The sequence below is a fragment of the Lemur catta genome, chromosome 2 (genome assembly GCF_020740605.2).
Source record: "Lemur catta isolate mLemCat1 chromosome 2, mLemCat1.pri, whole genome shotgun sequence".
Taxonomy (NCBI): domain Eukaryota; kingdom Metazoa; phylum Chordata; class Mammalia; order Primates; family Lemuridae; genus Lemur; species Lemur catta.
This window is the reverse complement of record NC_059129.1, coordinates 50579823-50603042: the sequence shown is the minus strand read 5'-3', so window position 1 is coordinate 50603042 and position 23220 is coordinate 50579823. Positions and strand designations below refer to the sequence as shown.

The 23220-nt window shown below is 55.6% G+C and overlaps 1 protein-coding gene across 5 annotated transcripts; it reads right to left on the bottom strand.

The window, feature by feature from the left end:
* Positions 1 to 557: 557 nt before the first annotated feature.
* MDFI (MyoD family inhibitor) lies at positions 558 to 16189 on the bottom strand. 5 transcript variants are annotated; one of them, XM_045541896.1, is made up of 5 exons: positions 15955 to 16189; positions 14098 to 14184; positions 7032 to 7214; positions 3791 to 4015; positions 558 to 1371 (listed from the first exon to the last, which is right to left on the bottom strand). In XM_045541896.1, the coding sequence occupies exons 2-5, from the start codon at positions 14171 to 14173 to the stop codon at positions 1115 to 1117; spliced, it is 741 nt and encodes a 246-aa protein (XP_045397852.1). In that variant the 5' UTR covers positions 14174 to 14184; positions 15955 to 16189; the 3' UTR covers positions 558 to 1114. The 5 variants fall into 5 exon arrangements, with proteins under 5 accessions (XP_045397852.1, XP_045397851.1, XP_045397850.1 ...); XM_045541895.1 differs by lacking the exon at positions 15955 to 16189 and adding an exon at positions 15625 to 15697; XM_045541894.1 differs by lacking the exon at positions 15955 to 16189 and adding an exon at positions 14288 to 14444.
* Positions 16190 to 23220: the final 7031 nt, after the last annotated feature.

Genomic DNA, 23220 nt, shown 5'->3' with positions numbered 1-23220 from the left:
CGACTGAGGCTGGGTGTGTGAGCCCCACTCGGGCCACAGCTCGCCTCCTAGTGAAGCCAGGTGCAAGCTTGGGCTGTGCCAGGCCTGGGGTGACCCCCTCACTGGGCACCCCTCTGCCACTGACATGGACATCGCCCCAGGCCCTGGAGTGACTTCACGGGCAGGAGCTCGAGAAACTGGAGTCAGCAGATTAATTAATCAAAACCCGAACACATCTGTTGTTAATTAATTCTATACCAACGGTTAACTCTTCCCTCTCTGGGTTTCCCTCTCCCTTTGGCGGGAAGAGGGAAATCATGGTGGGCGTTGGTGCCCCTCTTGCTTCCTTCCTTCCTTAGGGGGGAACATGAGCCAGGGAGGGGATGGGAAGGGCAGGGCAGCTCTCTGGGGTGAGATGAGCAGAAGAGGAAGGGACCCCAGGGGCAGGGACGCCTTGTCCACTTGGGTGCTTTGCAGGGGGTTGTAGAGACTGTTTGCTTTGGAGAGTTGTGGTCTGTGGAAGTGAGTCACGAGTCCTGAGGATATCTGAGATGGACAAATATCTTTATTTACAGCAACAAATAGAACAGACCCTCCTTCCAGTCCCTCCCTCTTCCTTTCCAGTCTTTTCCATATGTCCCCTCTCCCGCCCCACCCCAGGCCTGTGCCCAGCCCTGCCCTCCCAGGTCACTGCAAGGCTTAGGCCCCCACAAGAGCCCAGGAAAGGAGACAGGGAGGGCTTGGGGGTGGGGTGGGGTGTCTCTTTTCACATTTTGCTGTCCTCGGAGCCTGGGGTCGCCGGGGACAGGCGGGCGGGTACCAGGGCGGGGAGAGGTAGAGAGCTCACAGCCCTGCTGGCCCTGCCCTCCCCACCTTCCTGCCCCTCCCCTAACTTTCACAGTGTTCCCCAGCCCTGGCGCTGGTCCCCAACGGCCCCCAGGTCCTCGGTGAAGAGGACAGGCTCCCTGCCATGGGCCCACCTCCCACGGCTGAGACGCCCTTCCATGCGCCCCTTTCTCCCCAGGGCTGGGGTGCTGAGGGCTCCGGGTGGGTGGGAGAGGACCAGGGGGAAAGGTGTGTCAAGCCTTGCGTGACAGCCTTGCGTGACAGCCCCGGGCTGGCCCCGCGGGGGGCGTCAGGAGGAGAAGCAGAGTCCGCAGCACTCCATGCAGATCTCCAGGCAGTCCGCGGACTCGCAGCAGGCGTCCAGGATGCCGCAGTCGAGGTCGCAGGGCAGGTCGCAGTCGGCGCACTCGCCAGAGCCGCAGCAGCAGCAGCAGAGGCAGGAGTCCTCCGAGCTGCAGGAGCCGCAGGTGGCGCAGTCCAGCACAATGTTGCACAGCGTCAGGAACTCGCAGAACAGGCAGGACAGGATGCAGTGGACGCAGCAGTCTGCGGGGGAGAGCGTGCGCGTGTGCGTGTGTGTACGGCCGGCAACAGCAGTACGGCAGGGTGACCGTGCTCACTGCGCGCCGCCTGTGCTCCGTGTTCAGCAGGCATTAAGCTCATGCACCGTCCCCGCAGCCCCATGTTACAGGGGCTGACCGGAGGCACAGAGAGTTAAGCACACCAGAGGGGGGCTCTAGCGCAGCCAGCTGGGATCGTGAGTCCTTGCTCTTAACCAGCCGTAGTTTATTTATTTAACAAACACACAGAGCGATGGCATGTTCCAAGCACTGTTCTAAGTGCTGTGCACAGATTAAATTCATTTAAACCTCCAACTCTATGAAGCAGGGGCTATTATTAGCCCCACTCTACAGATGAAGAGACTGAGGCACAGAGAAGTTCAGTCTACACCCAGAATCCTACCACTCTGCTTGTCTCTCACTGGGGCCGCTGCAGCAGCCACCCCACTGGTCTCCCCCTCCTGCCCTGCCCACCTTCAGATACTCCTGCACAGCGGCCAGGGGGAGCCTTAAGAAACATCTGTCGAATCCTTCCCCTCCCCAGTTTAGAACCCTCCAATGGCTCCCACCTCACTCAGAGTAAAAGTTGAAGCCCTTACAGTGGCCCTATGGCCTGGTGTGATCTGGTCTCTGCCCCCCTGGGTCTCCTCCCACTACTCCCCCCATCACTCCCCCAGCCCCCATGGCCTCCTCCCTCTGCTGGGGACAATCTTGCCCCAGAAGATACTCACGGCTCCCTCCCTGCCCCCGTCCTGTGCCCAGAGGCCCTCTCACTGAAGCCTTCCACCCCCCCACCCCGACACCGACACTGCTAGGCTGCCACCTGCTTACCTTACTCCCGCCTCCCCAGCCCCAGCCCTGCCTGGCCACCTTTGTCTTCCCCTGAGGACTCAAGGACTCTTCACCTTCCACTGTGCTACACAACTTCCTCACATCTGTTGTCATCTCCTCCTACTGAAATGTCAGCTCCACCGGGGCAGGCATCTTTGTTTTGTTCACTGATATGTTACAAGTCCCAAGAACAACACCTGGCACATGGAAGTGCTCAGTGAATAAATGTTAATGAATGAACCCATGACCCTGCCCGGCCTTTGGGCACCTGGCTGGTAGGAGCTGGGAATGGAATCCAGGCAGGCTGGCTCCGGAGTCCATGCTCTGAATCCCCTCCCAGGGCCAGGCCATGGGGCAGAGTGTCCAGTTCCCCTGACCAGGTGGGCCCTTGGGAGTGTCACTCGGCTGTGGAGGGCCTGACCCTGTCCTCCTGCATTCCTGTGTGGAGAGGTCAGGGGCTTGTACAGGGTCTTGCAATCTGTCTCCAAACCAGATAGGGTAGCTCTCTAAAAATGCAAATCTGATGAGGTCACTGCCTTGTTTAAAACCCTTCAGTGGCTTCCCATCACCCTCCAGATAGCCCAGGCCCGCCCGCCGGCTGGCTGAGGAAGGCCTGTTCCTCACCTTGCACGCCACCACCTAGCCGCCCCAGCTGTTTCTACCTCTGCTCCTGCTCCCCTGGGTGCGTCCTCCTCCTCTAAGGCTTGCTCAGACACCCCCTCCGCAGCCTCCCAGACTTCTCTCCTTGGCCCCACTCCCTCGGCTTTCTGGGTGGTGTGGGTGTCCCCTGTGTTCACATAATCCTCTGTGTGTGCCTCTGTCATCGCACTTATCACATCGTATGGCGCTTACGTGTGTGTGTCCCTCTCATGAGAGCTTTCTGAGGGCATGAGCCAGGCACCCAGCACACAGCTTCCCTGTGCCTATGACATTTTAAATGAATAGATGCCTCCTTCACAGGCAAGACTGTCAGGCAGAATCTGCTCTACGGGGTGGAAGGTTCCTGAATACTTTATGTGCAAATGTGTAAATTCAATCCTGTTTGCAGATGACCAGGCCAGGGTCCCCCAACATGGACAGGAATCAACCAGAAATTCTGGGGTGAGGGTCAGGCAGCCACTGAGCTGCAGGCAGCCATCACCGTGCTGAACTCGTGCCTGGTGGGGAGGGGAGTTGGCTGCCCAGACCCTGCCGAGGATCTTAGTGTCACTCCTTAAGGAAAATTTCTGTTTCCAGAAATGGAACGGCTTAAGCTGGGTCAGCCCAGTGGCTCCATTCCCTGTTACAGCAACTCTGGGACAGCAGGGATGAGGGTTGGCCTTGAGAACACGGGCATGCCTCACTTTACCCAACAGGTGCACTTTTCAGGGTTTGCAGATCTGACGGTACATCAGGCTCCCTGGAGGGCTTGCTAAGCCCCACCCCAGAGATCCAGGCCTAGGAGGCCTGGAAGGAGGCTGGAATTCCACACTTCTGACCAGCAATCTGGTGAGATGCAGGTGCTGGGCGTGGATCACGTGTTGAGGACCCTGGCTTTGGAGGCTCTCCCAGGGAGAGGTGGGACGGGCGCTTACCTTCCTGCGCTTGGAGCGGGATCTGGGAGGCGGAGGATTTGCTGCTGCCCTTACTCTTCTTGCTGCCCTGGCTGGCGAGAGACGGGTGCGTCTGCAATTTCCGGTGCGCCTTGGAGCCACCCAGTGCACCATTCCCCGCCTGCCTGGTGCTGCCCAGCTCCGAGAGGTGGCCAGAACCATTTGGCAGTAGTGGGGTGCAGCCCAAGGGGTTCCCCTGAGGCTGGCCTGGAGAGACAGAGAGAAAGGGCGATGGGGAAAGGTGGGGGCCGGCCAGCCCACAGAGCCCTGCTCTATTCCTGCTGGCTTCTTTTGTGGATACACCACAGGGCACCCAGCCGCGCCTGTATTCTGCAGAGGGGGAATCTGAGGCCCAGATAGCAGAAACAACTAGCCTAGAGCCATACCATGAAATTGAGTTAGTCTAGTGCTCATTCCAGAAAAGACAGAAATGCAAGGCAAGGGGAAGGGCTCAGAGCCCTGGACCCCTCCTTACCCCACATGAAATCTACTCTCCTGCTCTTGGCATCCTGGGATTTTGACAAGGGTGGTGGTAGTAGTAGTGGTGGGGGGACAGGGACAGTTTGCCTAGGGTTGGGGAGGACAGCAATGAAGCAGTTAACCTTCACCTCGGCCTCTGCCAAGCCCCCAGCTGTTTTTGCCCTTGGTGTGCTGGGTGATTTATTGGAAACATCTGTTTGGAGATGGACGCCTGGCCTGGAACCCAGGGGCTCCTCGCGGCAGCCCCTCTGTCTCCTGCTCCTGCCTCCTGAGCATGTCCACTCGAGCCTCAGCCTGCACACCTCCCACCCGTCCTGCCCCTGTGAACAGCTGGCAGAGTCTGGGGAGGGGTTCTGGGGGTCTGGGCGAAAAGGGAGAGAAGGCAACAGGGAGCCAGCGGGGAGACCCCCGAAGCCAGGACCCCTGGGTCCTCATCCCAGGCTGAGGGACCAAATTCAGCTTTATCAGTGGGAGGCAGGGAAGCTGACCCTGGAGACCCCCTAAGCCCAGTTCCTTCCCATACCTCACTCACGGATGCTCAGTTCTGGATGAGAACTGGATGCCTCGGTTCTGTTCTCAAGAGAGGACGGCAGGTGTGTGGGGGGGGGGGGGACTGAGAAGGGGTCACTAAGAGCTCTGGCACCCCTCATCTGCTCAGGCCCCTGACTCCTGGGTGGGCTCCCCAGCCCTGAGGACCCTCTGTAAGTGCTGGGCATTGCAGTCCCTCAGGAGTGGGTCTGGGTCCCCAACTCCACCCAGGCCTGGCTTGTGTATTTGGACTGTGTAGGAGGGAGATGTCTGGGGGGCCCTGGGGGGTTAGGAAAGGGGAGGGTGGCCTCAGTGCTTCCTTTGACTGAGGGGGCTGGGGCTCCTAGCAGTGGTAGCAGTCACAAGATGCAACACTGATTGAGCACTTACTGCATGCCAGCCACTGCTCTAAGCGCTTGCTAATTACTGTCTCAGCAAGTCCTCTCCATATCCCTATTGCTCTTTTACTGACGAGGAAACGGAGTCCCAGAGAGGTACAGTAAGTTGCCCGAGGTCGCACAGCTAGTAAGCATCAGAGATGAGACCAGCCTGGAGACTAGGGGCTGGGGCTCAGAGGGCAGAGGGGCAGGCACAGGACAAGCCTGGGAGACAGGGACTGGGGGATAAGCTGCACTGTCACAACGGTCACCACTCCTGTAACAGCAGCTTGTGTTCTGAGCAGTTCTTAGGGGCCGGGCACAGTGCTAAGAGCTTTACATGCAGTAACTTCTTTAAGCATCACAATAGATCCATTATTGGCCCTCTTACACAGGTGAGAAAACTGAGGCCCAGAGAGGGTAAAACTTGCCCAAAGTCCCCTAGCTAGGAAGTGGAGGAGCGGCATGGAGATTGGAGAAAGGAGCCCAGGACAAGGTGGGGAGTCCGGGGAGGGTGGGGGACAGGGCCCTGGAGAGCCTCCATGCTGGGAGCCTTTGGCAAGAGGCGTGGCTGGTGCCTGCATCCGGGTAAACAGGGGTAAGGCCACGGGAAGTGGCCAGGCCTGAATCATCTTGCCCCCACCTCCTGGCCCCACAGACGGTGACTGGGCCAAGTCTATGGCCAGCTTCGGTGCCCCTTGCCCTGCTGCCTAAACATGGGCACAGTGACCAGAGGGCGGGAGTGTGTGGTGAGCTGAGGGCCCAGGGGGGTGTGGGCAGACACAGAGCTTGCCTGTGGCCACGGCCGTGGGGGTGGCCCTGGGGGCAGGCTGGGGGCTGAGTCACAGAGCAAACACTCAGGGCCCACAGACACAGGAGTGTCTGTCCCACTCCCATCCAGGCCCCCTTCTCCATGGCCACGGCACTGACCTCTTTCTCTCAATTCTGCTGGTGGGTGTGTCTGGAGGAGGCCGAGGGCAGTGTGCTAGCAGACTTAGTAACCCTGACTTCCAGGGAGTCCAGCTTAGCCCCAGATGCCCCGGCTGAAGGCGGCTCCTGCCCAGCCATGCCAGCTGGGCAGGCAGGCACAGGAGAGAGCACTGGGCCAGGAGACCCGAGTTGCCCTGCTTGTGACCAGGGTGAGCCGTTCTCTGGGCCTCAGTTTCCTCATCTGTAAAACGGGCCGGGCAGTAGCTATCTTGCTGCCTTACTGCAGGCCGATTTGGAGAGCACGTGAGCTTGTTCAGGTGGAGAAAGGTGGAAAGTAAAACTGTGTCTATAGATTTGGCGGATCTTCTTCAGTTATTATAAAACAATCTCAGTGCCACTTCCCCTGCTCTTGAGGGGAGGGTGGAGAATTTGCTCCCAGGACCTCCTTGGAGACCTCGGGCCAGACCTGGGGATGGAGCTGAGTTTTGTTCCTTTCTCCCCAGACCAGCGGGGGGCTTCTCTTCTTCCCCTTACCCTTGATCCCAGGAGGATGGGGCTACACGGGGCTCCAGCTCCCTGTCCCTGTCCCGCCCGGCCCCCACCTCTCCTCCCAAGGCCAGGCTGCCTCCTTCCACGCAGCCTCACGCACTCTGCCCTGCGCCACCTGCCTGGAGATGCAGACACGCCCCTGCGTCCGCACGGTTTCGTAGTGGAGGTCCTCCCCCTCGACAGAAAGCACAGTGATGGTGCCCTACACCTTGCTCTGCCCATGCTGCCACTGTCAAGGGCCTGGCCAAGTGGGCGCACCTGTGGACACCCACTGCACTTCTGCCAACCTCTTGGGGTTGGATTCCCTAGTGCAACCCCTACATGTTGCCACCCCAAGCCCCCAGCTCCCTAGGACTCACATGTCACAGCTTCTGTGGGGACATCGAGGTCAGTGCAGTCCAGGGCCTGGGGGGCCCCAGAGCCATTGCCTTGGGGCATGGGGGGTGCCGCCTCCTCCAGGGAGCCCTCTTCTGGTGCTGCCTCTGCAGGGTGAGTGGGTCCTGTTACTACCTCCAGCCCAGGCAGGAGGGATAGGGTCTGGGCTACGGAAAAAGCAGATGACTGAGGTATGTTTTCCCGGGGCCTCCTGTTTCCCAGCTCAGCATGCCGAGTGCACCCTCAGTCTTGGTCTCTGTGCACCAGTTACCCACCCCTTACCCTAGCTGACAACAGTCCCAGACTCCAAAATAGAAAGCTCCCAAACCACAATCTGTGAGCGAGCAAGGGGTGGGGCATGTGTGTGTGTGTGTGTGTGTGTGTGTGTGTGTCTCGGGGCAGGGCCTGAGACGGCAGTATAAAGGCAATGGGAGAGGAGGCAGGAACAGTGCACGAGAGAATAAACAGTGGGCCAGGGAAGGAGAGATGGGGACAGGCAGTGAGAGTGACAAGGAGAGAAAGAACCAGAGGGGCAGCAAAAGGTGGAAGCGCAGGGAGAGAGAGTATTGGACCGTGGGAGACTAGCATGGAAAGAGAGAGCCACAGAAACCCAGTGACCGACAGCCGGGACAGGAGCGAGGCCAGCAACAGCACGAAAGTCAGCAGTGGAGACAAAGAGATGGGGTGGAAGAGGGAGGAGGGGGTGCCATGCGGACAGACAGGGAGGAACTGGGTCAGAGAAGGGAGGATGCCAGAGAAGGAGCCTGAGGAACCTGGGGGTGAGGAGCAGGGAGGGGCTACAGGCAGGAAGAGGCAAGGAGACAGCCAGGAGCGCTGGGGAAGAGGCGAACCGCAGCCACATGTAATTACAGTGGCTCTGTGCAGGGGCGGCGGAAGGCAGAAATGGAGCCACCTTGAAACCCACAGTCCCTGAGGTGGCAGAGCCAGGGGCCCTGGGGGTGGGGGCATAAAGAGGTCTGAGCTCCCAAAGCCCCAGCCACGGGGTGTGGGAAGGCCTGAGGGTAAAGCCAGGGGTCACAGGCGGGGCCCAGGCTGCAGCCCTGGGCAATGACAGGGCGTAGGGTGCAGCCTGAAGCTCTCATCAGACCCCAGCTGTGCAGCCGGAACGACAGGGGTCTCAAGGGGGTGGCTCCCCACCTGCCCCCTCCCATGTATCATGTTGGGAGAAAGAGAAGGAGCAGGGGAGATGCAGAAGCAAGAGACTTGGAGAGACGCAGAGGTCAAAGGGGCATGGAGAGGGGCAGAGGACCCAGAGGGGACAGCGGAAGATGAAGAAACGCAGCAGTGAAGCCCAGAGAGCACAAGATGAACACCCATGTGCACACCCCACAAGGAGACTGAGAGACACACAGACAGGGAGCCCAAAACGGAATCCATCGCAGAGAGCAGAGAGGGCTTGCACATGGCGTCCCTCTCTGAACTGTCTCCAGATGACAGAGAGAGATGAGAGCAGAGGAGGCAGGTAATTAGAGGGATCAGTTAAAGTTCGGGCTGCAGGTCTGGGGGCAGGAGCTGGACGCACACTGAGGGGAAGATCCGGTGGCCTGGCTTCCTCCACGGCCCAGACCATCCCTCTGTGGCCTCTGACACTGAGACCCCTGAGGAACCCTTGTTCTTCAGAGGCCCTGGCCCCCCTGGCCAGGAGAATGGAGGCCCCAGAGGCCCCATGTGGGTAGCACAGAGGCTGGCAGGCCCAAGTGGGCGTGCTCACGCCTGCCCAGGGCCAACCACAGGCCCTGCCTGCAGACAGGAGCTGGGGCAGGCTTGGGCTCTGGGGACGCCTGCAGGGCAGAGGAGCTGCTTGCTGGGAGCCCTTCACGGCACCCACAGCTCCAGGGAGGGAGGGGGTGGCTTCCCTCCAGCCCCATCTGCTCTTTGGGCCTGTCCAGAGCCTCCTTCTCGAAGTCAAAAGGCTTTTGAACGGTGGCAGGATGGGGATGGGGGAGCAGGCAGGTGGGGATGACACCCAGGGAGGAACAGTGCAGCCTGCTAGATGGGGCCTCTCCTGGCCCTGAGCCCGGCCCACACCAGCTCAGACGTGGCTCCTCGTGGCTGAGGCTAAGCCGGCATGAAGACGGAGGCTCGGGGCTTGGGTCCTAATTTCCAAGAAGGGAGGGCCTTGTCCTGCTCCAGACCCTGGTCCCCAGGGGCATCTTGCCGTGGCCCCAGGCCCTGACTGGGGGCCTGGACTCTCCCACACTGTGTAATGAAAAAGGCCCGAGAGAGGAGCCGGAATATCGAAGCCCTGGTTTGTACCAGTTACCTGCTTGGGCAAGTTACCAGAATTCAGGTCACCTTGTGTGAAGGGGGGATCCTAATGCTCAACTCTCAGGGCTTCAGGGAGTAAATAAAATGCTCAGCACCCCCTGGCATCCAGGGGCTTCTTCATGCACACTCCCCTCCACCCACCCACCTGCTCCTCCCTCTCTCCCTCCCTTTCTTCCTTCCTTCCCTTTCTGTGCTGTTTGATTTCACATTGATTAAGCACCTAAGACGCACCTAGCAATGTGACAGGCACTGGGTGTACCAGAAAGAGAAAGACCAGGTCACTGCCTGAGGAGTCCCTGCAGGACTGGGATGGGGTGGTGGCTGTCACATACATGGAGGGGCAGAAGTTATAGGAGGGGCATCTGTAGGAATTGTGGAAGCACAGAAGACGGGCTCCCAGCCCAGACGCGTGTATCTGTGTGCGACTAGGAGGCTTCCTGGAGGCCACGCCCTCATGGATCCTTGAACAGGCATCAGCCAAGAAGAGGAAGTTTGAGAAAAGCAGCAGGAACCGGCCCCCAGAGTGAGCAGCTGCAGCGTGGATGAGGGGAACCACGTGCCATTTGGTGGTGCTGAGGCTGGGAAGCCTAGAATGATAGCCGGGGAATGGCAGGGGTTGTGGTCACTTCCCAGGCTTCCTCCTGAGGTCAGCAGGATGCACAGGGGTGACACTGTCAGACCCACAGTAGAGAGAGCCAGGATTTCTGCTCTCTTGGCCCTCGGGGTTAGAGAGACAGGAAGATGAGAAAGAGGGTTTAAGAAGACTAGAGTCCCCACCTCTGTCCTCCTCACCCAGTGTCTCCACTCCCCCGGGCAGTCTCTCCTAACAGTCACCTATAGGGCTGGCGACCTTCAGCCTGGTGGGAACAGGAAATTATAGAGCCCAGACCAAGGCCCGAGGAGGCTCATCCTGCCAGAAGCCTGCCAGGCATCAGACTTTGGAGGGCAAACTGGGAAGGAAAGAAAACCAAATCTTGAACCGGAGATACACAGAGGAACAGAGACCTCCTGGAGCTGGGAGGGGCACCCTTTGTGCCCAGCAGACCAGCACTGAGGGCAGAAGAGGGGGCTGCACCAAGCGCCCAGAGACAGGGAAGGAGAATAAGAAGGAAGAAGCAGTGGCAGGAAGACCCTGTCTGTGCAGGAGACATTGCCCCAGGGGCCCAGATACCAGGACGCTGACCAAGAAGCAGCTCCTGCGTGGAGCAGACGGAGCAGAGAGGGCAGGCCAGAGGTGCGGCCCAAGAGCTCACACATCGGGAGGCTCAAAGAGCCCAGTTTTCCTTTCTGTGACCAAGAGATGCCAGAGAAGGAACTCCTGGAGGGTGGAGGTGCGGAGTGGGCTGCAGGGAAGGGGTGGCCGGCGAAGGCTAAGGAGGCCCGCTGTGTGGACTGCAATCGACGTCCTGCATAAAGGCGTGTCCTGCTGAGGGGGTGCGTGGGTGGGGCTGAAGTCCCTGGTTGGAGCCCTGTCCTCCTAGTAGGCGCCATCTGCCCACCCAGCCGCACACGTGCTCCATCTGCCCACAGGGCATCTTTTCCTAATTTGCACAGGGGTGCCATACATGCTGGTGGCATCTCTGAGCAGAAGCCCCCAGCCCTGCACACCTCCTCTCAAGGGTCCCAATCCACAGGGGAGAAATGCAGAAAGGGAACAGCCCCTTTGTTTCGACACATTCTCATTCCTAGCATGGGACAAGGTTCAGGTCCGTGCCTGGAGTTCTGGGAAGACAGCTGGCCACAGAAGGGAGTGGAAGAGCCATGTGTCAATCCATGAGCCCAAGAGAGAAAGCTGAGAGACTCCCAACGTCAGCAAGGACTCTGTGGGCTCCCCCTGCCTGCTGCCCACCAAGCGGGGGGTAGATAGGTTCAAGCCTGGACAGTGTCCATGGGGGTTCTAGCCACAAGGTCCCTGGCTGGTGTGGAGAGAAACTCATGTTCCAGAGCTCCAAAGCCTGGTCCCTCAAGCCCAGCCCTTGTCATTGTCTTTGTGGACAGTGGATCCGCATTTCCCCCTTGGAGAGAGAGGGCCAGGACCTCATCTGGTTGGACAGTGGTGGCTGGAACCACACACTTCAGTCTCTCCTTTGTCTGGCATTCAAGGCCTCAGTCCTCACCTTCAATCTTCAATGTACAAGGATCCAGTGTTTCAGACAGACTGGCCTCTCCATGGCCCCAGGCCATCACTGGGCCTTCTGACCACCCCACCCATGCTCACACTGTTCCTCTTGACCAGAATGTCCTACCCCTCCCTTCTCCCACTCTCCAAATCCAACCCATCCTTCCTGACACACCTCAAGCTTCACCTCTTCCTCCAGAAAGCTTCTCTGACCCCTGAGCCAACAGTCCCTCCTCCAAGTGGCCCAGTTGCTGAGAATTTAGTGTCACCTCTTGTTAATTATAACTGGTAGTGAAGTCCTGGCTCCTCAACCATGGCTCCCCAACTCACCCCCATGGGATGGTGTCAGTATTCATGTCTGCAGTCCCCATGGGCACTCGGGTAATGTCTATCGGTGAGTACTGAGCTCTGGGGTTTGGAATGCTAGTCAGGGAAGGAGAAAGAGAAAGAGGGCTGAGGACTAGGGGTGGCCTCTGGCCCTAAACTCCAAGAAGGACAGAGAATGTGGATTCCTTTGATGCACCCATGGTTAATGTGAATCCACTGGTCACAGTCCCGGGCCACCAAGCTGAGAACTGGAGAGGGCCTGAGCTGGCCAGGTAGACTGAGCTGAGTTGGTTTTATTTTAGGTCTGAAGACTCTAATTCCCCAGGAAATTCAATTTAGAACCATGAGCAGGAATGTGACGCCCCAGTGCTGGGCAGAAATCTGCTTGTGGGTTAGGAAGCCCGGCTCCTGGGGCTCTCAGGGTGGGTGGGGAGGAGGCCACTGGGGGAGCCAAGGGTGTGGGGGCTTGGCTACCTGCCCCAACCAGATTTGTCCTGAGTCCCCTTGTGCCCTGTCTGCATCTTCGGAGGCTGAGGGCGGGGGCCGACTTGCTCCCTGGCTGTCCTGCCAGCAGGGCCCCTGGGGGCAGCGCTGTGGCCTTGCTGTTCTGTCAGCGCTCAGGGAGCAGAGCGTGGGGGATTCTGGTCTCGGATTCAGGCGTCTGTGGGGTTTTGGCTGGGTCTCCTGCGGTTTGGGCTTCCTGGGCAGCAGGCTCATTCTCCCAAAGCGGTGGCAGAGCAAGGCCTTGAGTTATGAAAGCCACATTGTCTGGCCCAGCCCAGGCTGGGGAGGGGGCTTGCTGGGGCGCTTAGGGGCCTCAAGTTACAGCCCAGATCTTAAACCTCCCAGGTGCCCACCCTGGCCTGGGCCCTGCTCTGAGCACACTTAGCCCCCTCCTCTTGCTCCTGGGGCTGAGAATGGGTCAAACAAGGGAGGGATCTTGGAAGGAGGTGGTGGATGAGAGAGCAGAGAAAAAGGATAAGGGGAAGGCGGGAGGATGGGACAGAGAGGGAGGCTGAGGAAAAGGGGAGGGGAGAGAGGCTCAGAGGGACAAGGAAGGTTCCCAGACACAGAGAAAGACCTTTGGAGCCTCCAGCCTGGAGTAGCCCAGTTCTTGGAGGAATTTATTCCCCAGAAGTCCCTGCTGCAGGGGCCCCACAGAAAGAGGAGGAAATCTGAGGGTTGGCCAAGATGGGCTGCAGACATATTGGTCTCATCTATGTGCTGGCCACTGGCCAGACATCTCCTACATGTTCTCATTCTGGTTTAGGAGACCCCCCAGCTCCACAGCCGGGCATCCACACCAAACAGACCGGGCGCTGAGATGGGCCCCTCCAAACAGGCAGACAGTGCTTGGTGGGTGTGGAGACTGAGGCCAGAGAGGGGAGGGAACTCGTCCAAGGCCATGCAGGGAGTGAGCGTCAGAGGTCCAGGAGCACACCTTCAGTGTGTGGAGAACCAAAGAGGGGAGAAGGGGGCTGGCGGGAGGAAGGCAAAGAATTATAATAACCTAGAGGAAGGATTCAAGTCATGAGCTCTGGGCCTACACTCCTGCACCCCGTGCCCTGCCCCCAAACACATCCCAGATGTTCCTGGCTTCTCCCTGACCAGGACTTCCATTGTGCGCCTCAGCTGAGGCCTCTGTACAGTGAGGGGAAGGGACTGAGAGCCACAGCCAGCAGGGCCCCTACCCCAGACCCCCTTAGGAGTCGCCAACTGTCCCTTGGCCCACACTTGGGTTGGGGCGAGGAGAGAGAAAGAGGCGCAGCCCGCAGGGTAGGAGCGCAGGGGCTGTTCGGCAGGGAGGAAAGTAAGGCGAGGGAGAGGAGATGGCAAGAAAGAGGGGAGGGGCCGGTCCCGCAGCCGCTGGTGGCAGACAAAAGTTTTCGGGAAGCTCTGAGCTCTGATTGAGCTGGGGGAAGGGAAAGAGAGAAAGACTGAGACAACTCCCCCTTCGAGGCCCCCATAAATATTTACACACTGGGCAGAAACGGCTGGGACGCAAATCCCAGACGGACAGACAGACACTGCAGTGTGTGAGTGTGAGTGTGTGTGTGTGTCTGGTGTTGGGTTGGGGGAGGTCGGAGCCAACTTGGCGCAGTCGCAGCTTCTGTTCTGGGCCCTGCCCCCCTCACCCCAGCCCTCCACTCTGCTTGGACCAGGTCCCCGATACCCAGACTTCTCGACCCCACCCCCACCAGGCTCTCTGGAGCCGTCTCCCCGAGTCTCAGGCAGGAGTGGGGAGAACTAGTAACTGGCCCCCGCAGCCGCCCACCGTGCTCCTGTCCAGCCTTGCTCTCCATTCCGCGTCCTACCTGGGCCCGGGGCCGCGCTGGGGGCTCCATGGGGCGCGTCGCAGCGAGGGGGACGCTGGCTGCTCACCTGGTACATCGGCCCGGGACCTGCGGAAAACAGGGCTCAGCGGGCGGGGCCGACCTTCCTCAGGGGCCGGGAGCGGGCAGGGGGCGATCCAGCCGCGGACGCGCGCCTCCCCCGTCCCCTTACTCGTGCAAGCTGCGCGCTACTCTGTCGCCCAGCCCGGTCACCGCGCGGGGCCCGCCATGCGCCTGCCGCGGGCGCCCCCGCCGAGGGCCACTCGGCTCCTCGGTGCTCGCCCGGCGGGCCCGCCCTCTCACTCGCTCTTTTCTCCCATTTCGGCGCCAGCTCCCGCCGCGCGCCCCCTTCCTTCTTCCTTCTCTCCCTCCAGCCCCCTCGCTCCTCCCCCGCTCGCCTCTCCCCTCCCCTCTTCCCTGGCCCACCCTCTCCCCGCCCCTCCTCGCCTTCCCAGTCGCCCCCCTCCCGGTCCCCTCCTCCGCGCCGGGCTCGGCCCTGCCTCGGCCGGACACGTCTGTCCGCGGGGCGCCTGAGGCCCGAGCCCCCACAGGAAGCCGGCTCGGCGCGCTTCCTCTGCGCCCCCAGAGTGGGGCCTCAGTCTCCCCACATCTCCGCCTCCCGAGTCCCAGAGCCCCGCGGGCTGCACGAGGGGCTGCGTGTTTTCCTTCGCCTGCCCTAAACTCTGCAAAAGTTTGCAGAAAATCAGGAGACAGAACGGGAGAAAGAAACCACAGCTACCTCCGGCCAACTGTTTGAATCATTGCGGGACCCCCAGTCTCGTTGCCCCAAAGATGGAAGGGATCAAGTTCCTCAGGCACCCTTTGCCCACCCCCTCGGTCTCCGCCTGCGGCCCATGCCGCCAGACGTTGTCCCTCTGGGAAATCCGGTTAGTGACTATCCGGCCTCCCCTGTCCTATAGCGGATCTGAGCATCCCTAATCCCCCTGCCCCTGCGTGGGAATTCGTGTCAGAAAACCGACTTTGGAGGCAAACAGAGATTCTCCGAATTCAGCCCTTGTTCGGGCTCTGAGGCCTTCTAAAATGAGAGTGCTGGAGAAAGGGGGGGGCTCTCCCAGCGGGACCAGCCGGTGGGGGGGGCACATCTGGAATTGTGAGCAGTGGTTGTAGGAAGGAGCCGCTGCCAGGCGGTCCGAGGGGGTCCAGGGACGCTCAGCATGACTTCGGGACCCCGTCCTGAGAATGGGAAAGAGCACGGAGCCTGCCGCCCGCCAGGTGAGGCTGGGTGTGCCGGTGGGATGGTCCTCAGGTGGGGCCGTCAGCTGGGGTGACAAGAGTCGCGGTCATTGACTCGGGCCGCCCAGGAGCCGCGTCTGGGCTCCTCACCACGAGGGCCAGTGAGCAGTGAGGGAGGCAGCGGCGTCGCCAGGCCACCTCTCCTAGTCCCGCGTCAGCTGGCGCTGGAAGGGGTGAGCTACGACGCAGGGGGCCGGGCAAGGGACTCAGGGATTCTTCTCCGCACCCCCCTTAGGCCCCGCAGTCGCTACTTACGGCGCTCGCAGGTCCCCGGGGCGCCGTCGGGGCCAGGACCCAGGGGGCCCCCACGGCGCCGACACAGCTCTGGCTACCCGCGGCCTCGTCCCCGCGATGGGCCCCAGTGGCTGAAGCCAGGAGGGAGGCGGGCCAGGCCGGGAGTAGGGGGTCCCACCCCAGGGCCGGGCTGCTGGCTGTGGGGGCCTGGCGCCCCAGGAGCCGGCCTGGATCAGGCTGCTGTCTGGGAGCTCTGGAGAGCAGAAGGAACTCCCCCTTCCTGGCACCGGTTGAGTCACCGGGACGCGCCCGCGCCTGGGCTTGGCGGCTGCTGCATTCTATCCGGCTTACCTGGGCGGGCGGGCTGGGCCTCACCCGCCTCCGCGGGCAGCTCTCACCGTCTCTGCCCTCTCCCGCATGGGGCCTCTTCCTCGACCTCGGTGCTGCACCCCTCCTGCTACCCGCGCAGGCCCCTGCACTCTCTTTGCAATAGAAATTAGCCCGAGGTCAAATGAGAGTCACAGGAGAGGCTTTAACGGGGCTCATGTTCGGACAGCAGGAAGACAGTGCTGGTTAAGAAGCAATCAGACTGGCTGAGAGGGCTGGGAAACTTTTAAAGGGAGAGAGAGAGAAAGTTTAGCACCAACATTGAAATCATAGCATGGAGAGGCGGAGTTTTGTTGGCAGCTGCCCATCTGGCCATAATGTGCCTCCATGCATCGCCTGTCTCATTAGCATGTTAAATCTCCACCCTTGGATGTGATTGTTAGTATTAAAATGAGGGAAAAGGTCTATGAGTGGTCAACTTTGGGCTTTATCTTGGCGGCAACCAGTTTGTGCCGGCTTTGACTGGGGGTGGCTATGTCCTGTTAAAGAAAGCAGAATTACCTTTTATTGAAGCTGTTATTTTGAAAGATTTTGTTCAGTATTGTAAGCAGACTTAAGCTTGGCGCAAGGCTCAGGTTGGTAGTTAATGTCCACCTCCTATACAATCTCACTCCCTTAGTTTCTTAGTCTCAATCCAGGGCCCCTAAGCTCTGGATCAGACCAATCCTGGAGCCTTACTGTTCCAAGTCTCCTGCTTCGTCTTGAAGACCCTGCCCCTGGACCAGTACTAATGTCTGCTTCGTTGGAAAGGTAAAATGTGCTTTAAATTTGCTGGTTACACAGGTGTGCTCAATTTGTAAGGATGTAGCAAGCTGAACAATTATGGTGCATGCACTTTTTTGTGTGACCATTATACTTGAATAAAAAGTTTTAAAAAATCCATACTCATTAAAATCAGCATTCTGGGATGGAGCATGGTAGAGTGTGACGGCCAGGCAGTGGGCCTTGGCATGGGACTAGAGTTCAGATTCCAGCCCCATCACCCACTGTGTGTCTTTGGAGAAGTCTCTTTGCCTCTCTGAGCCTCAGGGGAGGTGAGTACTGGGGCCCTCGATGTGTAACCCAAAGGCTTCATTGTTATCCAGGATTAGGGTGAGGTAAGTGAGGCAATGGCCTAGGGTGAAAAGTTTAGGTAGTGCCAACATAAGTAATACTTTCAGGCAGTATTTTAAAAAACCAAATGGGCAAACTACAGCTCTGTGGGCCAGCTGCCTAGTTTTGTAAATAAAGTTGTATTGGAAACAGGGCTGAGATTAGGGTGAAGTCAGTGAGAGAGGATCATGCAAGTTCAGGGTCAGATCCTGTCTTTATTTAAAAGGCTGGCATTTTGTTCATCGTGGAATTTTTGGCATTAATTTTGATTTTTAAACATGTTGCAGGAAAATATTATTTTATCTTAGTTACGGAGTTTTTTGATGTCCCCTTAAGTTTTATACCTGCGCCAAGTGTCTCACTCACTCCAGGCTTCACATGTCTCACTCTAATCCCTGCCCTGTTTCTGTCTCTTCCTGAAGGACATGTCCAGGACACCAGGGTAAGTGAGCAGAGGTCAGATATCTCCCCCTCAGTGCTCACACACACACACACACACACACACACGCAGCACCAAGTGGGCTCTGCACCCATGCCCAGGCCTGGCTTTCCTGTGGCCCATTGATCAGAGTAAAATGCCAAGTCCTTGCAATGGCCGTTAGCCTCCATAAGCTGGGAGCTCCCTGCCTTGGTCTTTGTCTCCCTCACTTATTCCTTGCCAGCCATGCTGCTTCCTCATGTTTTAAAATTTGCCAGGTATGTTCTTGCCCCAGGGCCTTTGCACTTGCTCTTCTCTCCGCCCAGAATATGCTTCCCCTAGACATCCACTTGGCCCCTTTCCTCATTTCCTTTGCTCATGTCACCTAAGAGAAGCCATCCCAGACCCCTCACTCTCTGCCCTCTCACACCGCTTTATTATTCTTCATAGACTTTTTCACCACTTGACCTGTTATGTATTGGTCAAGCAAAGCTCCCCAAGGGCAAGGACTTTGCCTTGTTTGCTAGTGCAGCCATCCCCAGGCTTTTTGGCACCAGGGACAGGTTTTATGGAAGACATTTTTTCCACAGACAGGGGTGCAGGGCGGGGAGGATGATTTGGGGATGATTCAAGTGCATTACATTTATTGTGCACTTTATTTCTAGTATTATTATTATTAATACATTGTCACCTGCCACTCACTGATAGGGGTTTGATAGAAGTTGGCAAGCAATTGATGTATTATGGTCAAACCTCCCTGCTAATGATAATCTATTTTTATGGCCACTCCCCAGCGCTAGCAGCACCGCCTCAGCTCCACCTTAGATCATCAGGCATTAGATTCTCATGAGGAGTGAGATCCAACCTAGATCCCTCGCATGCGCAGTTTACAGTGGGGTTCATGCTCCTATGAGAATCTAACGCCCCTGCTGATCTGACAGGAGGTGGACCTAAGGTGGTGATGCGCAGGATGGGGAGCGGCTGTAGCCCCCCGCTCACCTCCCGCTGTGCGGCCCAGTTCCTAACAGGCTACCACCGGTACCAGTCTGTGGCCTGGGGGTTGGGGACTGCAGTGCTAGTGTATCCCTAGAATTGTGTCTGACAGGGAGAGCTCAGTACGTAGTTCCAGTTTCACAGGTGGGAAAACAGAGGCCAGAGAGGAAAGGGGAGTAATGCAAGTCATGTAGTGAGTTAGTGGCAAAACCTTAGTAGGTCCCAGCTTTACACAACCTGCTCACAAGGCCAGGCCCAGCTCCAGTCCCCAACGCCCACCCCTGTTCGCCCACCCCTGCTCCATATTCAGCAGCACAGCTCTCCCCCCACTTCCTGTCTCTGGCAGAGGGCCAGCCCAGTGGCTGGGCTGGGTTCTGCAGCTGGACCACAGCTGTGGTCTCAGTGGCCTGGAGAATGGGGACCGGGCGCTGTGTCTGGGAGGACAGGATTCTCCCAGAAGGGTATGTAAAAGGGGTGTATTTATGTGGGTGGCCGGAAGCTGCTGGGTAAGGATTGCAAACCCCTAGCATTTTCTCCCCAGCCCCTCCCAGATGGGCCCTGAGCAGGGAATGGTGCTCCAACCTTCCCTCTTCCTGAAGAAAAGGGCATGTGATGGAGTGAAGGGCTCTTTAGGTGCCAGGCCTGATTCTAGCCGGCCCCGCTACCCCTGGTGATGGGGGATAATGGTGCTGTGTCATCTTCAGCAGTCATGAGTTGAACATGTGCTATATGCCAGGCCCTTGCTAGATACTTGTAGATTTGTCATTTCCTTTAATGCCTACAGCAGTTAAGATAGTTATTATCCCCATTGTACAGATGAGGAAACTGAGGCACAGTGAGGTGAGGTGAAGTGACTTGCCCACTGGTAATGGGTGGAACTAGGACTTGTACCGTGTTTTCTCAAGCCACATGCAGTGCTCATGCTAATCCCAGGGATGGCCTTTAGCACATGGAGAGGACTGTGACACCCTTGATGTGCCCCCTGCCCACACTGGAGGATGAAGATGCTGGGGACAGAGACATGGTCCTCTGCTCCCCTCCTCTGTCTCACTGGTACTGGGATACCAGGAACTTGGCAGGGTATAGAGTGGGGCTTGGTGTGGTGTCACAGAGACGAAATTTGTACCCTGGCTCAGTCACTTCTACCTCCTTATGTGGTTTGGGGCAAATCCCTTGAACTCTCAGAGCCTTCCGTTCTCTGGTGTAAACCTGGCCGCGTCGTTGGCTCTCAGTAGCTGTGCACTCTCTTGCCCGCTGCTCCCTACCCAGTGCTCACCAGCAGCGAGTGAGGGCAGCTTTCAGAGGGCAGCATTTCTCTTGTACTGAGTTCTGTTTACAAATCCAAACCCAGTATGCAGCAGGCACAGTTCCCAGCACTTTACATGAATTAGCCCATTTAATAGTCTCAATATTCATATCAATTAATATTAAATATCAACACCCCCCATTTCACAGATGAGGAAACTGAAGCACAGAGAGGTTAAGCAACTTACTTTAAGCTCCTCAGTCCCTCACCCCGACCCTGCCCTCCACACACTTCCCTCCAGCACTGTCTTCCCGGTGGCTAAGGTCATCACTGCTCCTCCACCCCCATATTGGGCTCAGTCCTTAACTCTTGAGGTGTTAATCGTGGAGAATGCCCTCGTGCAATGGCCTCCACACTTTATTATTTGTTTTTAGCAATTCAACTTTATAACAGTTACAAATTAGGTTGTTAGAATTTCTGGACAGTGCCAGTATTTATTTGACTTTTGTTTTTCAATAGACTTTGTTTTTTACAGCAATTTTACTCTCACAGCAAAATTGAGTGGAAAGTACAGAGAGTTCCCTCACACCCCCTGTTCCCCTCCTTGTCACAGCCTTCCCCACTGTCAACATCCCCTGCCAGAGCAGTACGTTTGTTACTATCAGTGAACCTACATGGATATGTCATTATCACCCGAAGTCCATAGCTTACATCAGGGTTCACTCTTGGTGTTGTACATTCTATGGGTTTGGACAAATGTATAATGACATGTATCCACTATTTTAGTGTCATGCAGAGTGGTTACACTGCCCTAAAAATCGTCTGTGGTCTTCTTATTTATTCTTCCCTCTTCCTAATCCCTGACAATCACTGATCTTTTTACTGTTTCCATAATTTTGCCTTTTCCAGAATGTCATATAGTTGGAATTATACACCATATAGCCTTTTCAGACTGGTTTCTTTCACTTAGTAGTATCCACTTAAGGTTCCTCCATGTCTTTCATGGCTTGATAGCTCATTTCTTTTTAGCCCTGAATAATATCCCATTGTCTGGATGTACCATAGTTTATTACCCATTCACCTATTGAAGGACATCTTGATTATTTCTAAGTTTTGGCAATTATGGTAAAGCTGCTATCAACATCTGTGTGAAGATTTTTCTGTGGACATACATTTTCAATCCAGCACAAGTGCTGGATCATATGGTAATACTATGCTTAGTTTTGTAAGAAACCATCAATCTATCCTCCAAAGTGGCTGTACCATTTTGCATTCTTACCAGCAATAAATGAGAGTTCCTGTTGCTCCACATCCTTGCCAGAATTTGGTATTGTCAGTGTTCTGAATTTTAATAGGTATGTCTTATTGTTTTAATTTGTATTTTTCTAATGACATATGATGTTGAGTATCTTTACATATGTTTATTTACCATCTATATATCTTCTTTGGTGAGGTGTCTGTTCAGGTATTTTGACCATTTTAAAATCAGGTGGTTCATTTTCTTATAGTTGAATTTTAAGATATCTTTGTATATTTTATTAAATAGATAGCAGTGCTTTATCAGATATATCTTTTGCAAATATTTTCTTCCAGTCTGTGGCTTTGTCTTCTCATTCTCTTGACAGTGTCTTTTACAGAGTAGAAGTTTTAAACTTTAATGAAGTCCAGTTTATTAATTATTTCTTTTATGGATCATGCCTTTGGTGGTGGTGTATCTAAAAAGTCATTGCCAAACTCAAGGTTGTCTAGATTTTCCCCTGTGCTATCTTCTAGCTTTATAGCTTTTTATTTTACATTTAGGTCTGTAATCCACTTTGAGTTAATTTTTGTGATGGGTGTAAAGTCTGTGTCTAGTTTCATTTTTATGCATGTGGATGTCCAGTTGTTCTAGCACCATTTCTTGAAAAGACTATCTTTGCTCCATTGTATTGCCTTTGCTTTTTTGTCAAAGATCAGTTGACTGTGGCTCTATTTCTGGGCTGTCTATTCTGTTCCAATGATCTGTCTATAATTTTGGCTGATACCATACTGCCTTGATTACCATAGCTTTACAGTAAGTTTTGAAATTGGGTACTGTCTGTTCATTCTCCAACTCTGTTCATCTCCTTCAGTAATGTGTTGGCTATTTTGGGTCTTTTACCTCTTCATATACAAATTATTTTAATAGTTTTATTGAAATATAATTCACATACCATATAATTCACCCCTTTTAAAACTATTTATTATCTACCTGTCTATCTATCTATTTATTTTTGAGACAAGATCTTGCCCCAGTCCTCTAGGCTAGAGTGCAGTGGCATCATCATAGCTCACTGCAACCTCAAACTCCTAGGCTCAAACAATCCTTCTCTCTCTGGCTCCCGAGTAGCTGGGACTGCACGTGTATACCACCACACCTGGATAATTTTTTTCTACTTTTTGTAGAGATGGGTCTCTCTTAGGCTGGTCTTGAACCTCTGGCCTCAAGCGATCCTCCCTCCTCAGCCTCCCAAAGTGCTAGGGTTATAGGCACGTGCCACTGCTCCCGGCATTTCTGTTTCTTTTTGAGACAGGGTCTTGCTGTGTTGCCCAGGCTGGTCTTGAACTCCTGGGCTCAGATGATTCTCCTGCCTCAGCCTCCCAAGTAGCTGGGACTATGGGCATGTGCTAGTGCACCTGGATCATTCACCCATTTAGAGTGTATAGTTCAATGGGTTTTGGTATATTACATTATTAAATGTTTTAAATTGTGGCAAAATATATATAACAAATTTTTTTAATTTCAACAATTGTTAAGTGTACAATTCAGTGGCCATAATTATAATATATTCACAATGTTGTGCAACCAGCACTACTGTCTATTTCCAAAACTTTTTCATCACCCCAAACAGAAACTCAGCAATAACTTCCAGTATCAATGTCTTAGGGCTGCTTTGACAAAGTACCAAAAACTGGGTGGTGTGAAACAACAATAATTTATTGTCTAATAGTTTTGGAGGCTAGAAGTTCAAACTCAAGATGTGGGCAGGGTCATGCTCTCTCTGACTGCTCTAGAGGAGAATCTTTCCTTTTCTCTTCTGGCTTCTGGTGTTATCAGCAATGCTTGAAGTTCCTTGGCTTGTGGATACATCACTCCAGTCACTTAGCTGTCTTTTTCCTGTGTGTCTTCACATCATTATCCTTTTATATATGTCTGTGTCTGTGTCCAAATTTCCTTTTTTTTATAAGGACACCGGTCATTTTGGATTAGGACTTACTCTACACGACCTCATGTTTACCTGGTTAAATCTGCAAAGACTATTTCCAAATAAGGTCACAATCTGAAGTACTGGGGGTAGGACTTCAGCATATTTTTGGCGGGTACACAATTCAACCCCTAACACTCACCATTCCTCCCTCCCTGCAGCCTCTGGTAACCTCTCATATCCTTCTTTTCTTTTTTAGACAGGGTCTTGCTCTGTTGCCCAGGCTAGGGTGCAGTGGCATTATCATAGCTCATTGC